The sequence below is a fragment of the Palaemon carinicauda genome, chromosome 21 (assembly GCF_036898095.1).
Source record: "Palaemon carinicauda isolate YSFRI2023 chromosome 21, ASM3689809v2, whole genome shotgun sequence".
In the NCBI taxonomy this organism is placed as follows: domain Eukaryota; kingdom Metazoa; phylum Arthropoda; class Malacostraca; order Decapoda; family Palaemonidae; genus Palaemon; species Palaemon carinicauda.
The window spans coordinates 1,386,961-1,390,958 of NC_090745.1; the positions used below are offsets into that span (position 1 = coordinate 1,386,961).

General features: G+C 37.0%; 1 protein-coding gene across 1 annotated transcript; it reads left to right on the forward strand.

Annotated features, from left to right (window-relative positions):
- Positions 1–1,301: 1,301 nt before the first annotated feature.
- On the forward strand, positions 1,302–2,186 carry LOC137615518 (trichohyalin-like). Its single transcript, XM_068345432.1, has one exon. The coding sequence runs from the start codon at positions 1,302–1,304 to the stop codon at positions 2,184–2,186; it is 885 nt and encodes a 294-aa protein (XP_068201533.1).
- The last annotated feature ends 1,812 nt before the right edge of the window (positions 2,187–3,998 follow it).

Here is a 3,998-nt window from a genome sequence, read left to right on the forward strand (position 1 = left end):
ACTAAACGTTTAAATGGCCTCCACAAGGCACAACAAGAGTTGGAACCCCAAATCTATATGGCTGAGAACTATGAAACGTGAAGTAAGAGATGATGAGTGGAGAAGTATTGAATTAAAAGCTCAAGATAGATACGACTGGCGAAATCTAACCGAGGCCCTTTGCGTCGATAGGCGTAGGAGATGATGAGATATATATATATATATATATATATATATATATATATATATATATATATATATATATATATATATATATATATACACACACAACTTCACCACCCCTCACGACATGACAGAAAAAGCGTACCCTTTTAACGCACCCCCTTCCAAATAGTAAATACGCGTTTAGAAAAAAGGGAGTATCAACTAGATATCAACTAAAAGGAGTGGCTACGTAGTTAAACGGAATACCGTCATTGAAATTCCATATATAGAGACGAAGTAAACACAATCACCCCCCCCCCCCCAGCTATGTTTGCTGCATCGCCAAAATTATTATGAAGAGGAAAAAAACTTATCCGGTTGGGGCAAGACATGTGCAATTACTAGAGATTTGTGCAATTACTAGAGATTTCATCAAATCTCGTTTCGCCGGCGTTTAGATGGAAATTTCATGTAATGGGAGTGCTTTGTGAAATTACTGTAATCTCGAAATAATATATGTAATAACACGAGACGGTGAACTTTGAAAGAAACCGGTGGGGAGGGAGAGAGAGAGAGAGAGAGAGAGAGAGAGAGAGAGAGAGGGAGAGAGAGAGAGAGAGAGAGAGAGAGAGAGAGAGAGAGAGAGAGAGAGAAATATTAGAAGCAGAATTATTAACAACCACAACACATATATTACTAAAAACTGAATACGTATTCTGGCTTCTACAAATGAAGACTTGATTTGCAAATTAAATGCATCCATCGCCCTCCATGATGAAATGCTGTAGCTTCGATTTCCAATTAAAAAAAAATTAGAGGCAGAATTAACTAGTACAACCAATATATACTGTATATGTGTGTATATATATATATATATATATATATATATATATATATATATATATATATATATATATATATATATATATATATATATATAGTATAATACGTATTTTGAATTGTAAAAAGAAAGACTTGATGTTGCAAACGAAACGCATCCATCGCCTCCGTAACAAAACGTTGTAGCATTCAACTCGACGCCTAAAATAACCCGATCGGAATGTCTACGTAGAAGCACCGCTTTGATCAATCCACCCGATCTCCCCTTGGACGAACAATTACGACCTCATAAGGTCAATGAACGATTACCACCTCATATGGTCAATGAACAAATACGACCCCATAAGGTCAATGAACAATTACGACCCCATAAAGTCAATAAACAATTACGACCTCACAAGGTCAACCAACAATTACGACCTCACAAGGTCAACGAACAAATACGACCTCACAAGGTCAACGAACAAATACGACCTCACAAGGTCAATGAACAATTACAACCTCACAAGGACATTGGACAATTACGACCTCACAAGGACATTGAACAATTACCACCTCACAAGGTCAATGAACGATTACCACCTCCCAAGGTCAATGAACGATTACCACCTCCCAAGGTCAATGAACGATTACCACCTCCCAAGGTCAATGAACGATTACGACCTCCCAAGGTCAATGAACGATTGCGACCTCCCAAGGTCAATGAACGATTGCGACCTCACAAGGTCAATGGACAATTACGACCTCACAAGGTCAATGAACAATTACGACCTCACAAGGTCAATGAACAATTACGACCTCACAAGGTCAATGAACAATTACGACCTCACAAGGTCAATGAACAATTACGACCTCACAAGGTCAATGAACAATTACGACCTCACAAGGTCAATGAACAAATACGACCTCACAAGGTCAATGAACAATTACAACCTCACAAGGACATTGAACAATTACGACTTCATAAGGACATTGAACAATTGCGACCTCAAAAGGTGAATGAACAGTTGCGACCTCATAAGGTCAATGAACAGTTACGACCTCATAAGGTCAATGAACAGTTACGACCTCATAAGGTCAATGAACAATTACGACCTCACAAGGCCAATGAACAATTACGACCTCACAAGGTCAATGAACAATTACGACCTCACAAGGTCAATGAACAATTACGACCTCACAAGGTCAATGAACAATTATGACCTCATAAGGTCAAGAGTATTGCAAGTCACTCAATAAAGTGAAGCACTCGGCCTGGCTAGAGAAATGGGACAGGGAGGGATAGACGTGATCCCCTTGGATAGAGGGATAGGAGTTGATAAGAGAGGGTGATTGGATGGATGAGCAGCCATGGACTGGATGCCACATCAATGCGATTTTACCAACTTTTAAAAGTGACATTTTGTTTCTCAAGGGATAACTAAGAACGACAGTCACCCCAATATTACAAAGAGCTATTGTCTGTATATATATATATATATATATATATATATATATATATATATATATATATATATATATATATATACACATATATACATATATACATACATATATATATATATATAACGGTTTGCACATTTAAATTAAAAAAATACAGCATAGCCCACCGGCTGCATTTCCGCCTTCATATCCTATTAACTTTTATTAAAGCCCGCTTGCTTCCTCCGGGGAAAAAATATATAAAGGAAAATGGGACAAGGAGGAGGAGGAGGAGGAGGAGGAGGAGGAGGAGGAGGAGGAGGAGGAGGAGGAGGAGGAGGGAGGGTTGCTGTATCCTGCAGTACTGCTTTAACGCAATGCCCAAAAGTGTATGAGCATATTTTGCATGCACTGGAGCAGGCACAAGCGGCCCAACGTTGTTCGATCGTTGCTCAATATCAGGTTCTATAAATAGCTCTTTTGTCAAGAGATAAAAAAGAGCAATAGACTAAAGGCAGCTGAGTAAATTGCAATTCAATAATGATGCTCAATATTACACAGTATTTTAGAAGTTTTATTCCAGCTGTGACCAAGTTTTGGAATGATCTTCCTATTCTATCTCATCTCTCTTCCTCTTGTTTTATCAAAATATTTTACAGGTTATATAGGAAATATCTATTTTAAGGTTGTTACTGTTCTTAAAATATTTTATTTTCCTAGTTTCCTTTCCACACTGGGCTATTTTTCCCAGTTGGAGCCCTTGGACTTATAGCATCTTGCTTTTCAAACTAGGGTTGTAGCTTAGCAAGTAATAATAATAATAATAATAATAATAATAATAATAATGGACTTATAGCATCTTGCTTTTCCAAGTAGGGTTGTAGCTTAGCAAGTAATAATAATAATAATGGACTTATAGCATCTTGCTTTTCCAACTAGGGTTATAGCTTAGCAAGTAATAATAATAATAATAAGAATGGACTTATAGCATCTTGCTTTTCCAAGTAGGGTTGTAGCTTAGCAAGTAATAATAATGGACTTATAGCATCTTGCTTTTCCAACTAGGGTTGTAGCTTAGCAAGTAATAATAATAATAATAATAGTACAGCGGCATAGCAGACCAATTGTTCAAATTGGTCTAAAAGCACCAAAATTGGCACACATGTAGATTAATATATTCTAAACATTTTTGGATATGGAGGCATTCAAGATTAGCCCTTAGGAAGATATGGCGGCCATTGTTCAAAATGGCCGCCATTTAACATTAGCGTCATTACATAGACTTCATTATGTGTCGTTAGTTTGGTGCTAGATGGGCCAAAATTCCCTTTTTTTACATCAGAATTAACATCAATAAATGTTTAACAGATATTTAGATGAATCTTCTCAAAAATGGCCCCCAAACTGGCCGCCATTTTGTGGAAAAAGTGGACATTTGATGAAGATTTCAATACTCAATGACATAATACCTCTAATAACCAGTACCTGATTTCAGGAACACACTTTAATTGCTCAAGTTGCTTTTTTATTTCAAATTGCTGGCAAAATTGCTAGTCAAAATAATACACAGAGTACGGGAAGTTTACAGTATG

Bases quoted from the DNA above. Each gene is read 5' to 3' on its own strand.
- LOC137615518 (XM_068345432.1), top strand. From the start codon at position 1,302: ATGGTCAATGAACAAATACGACCCCATAAGGTCAATGAACAATTACGA.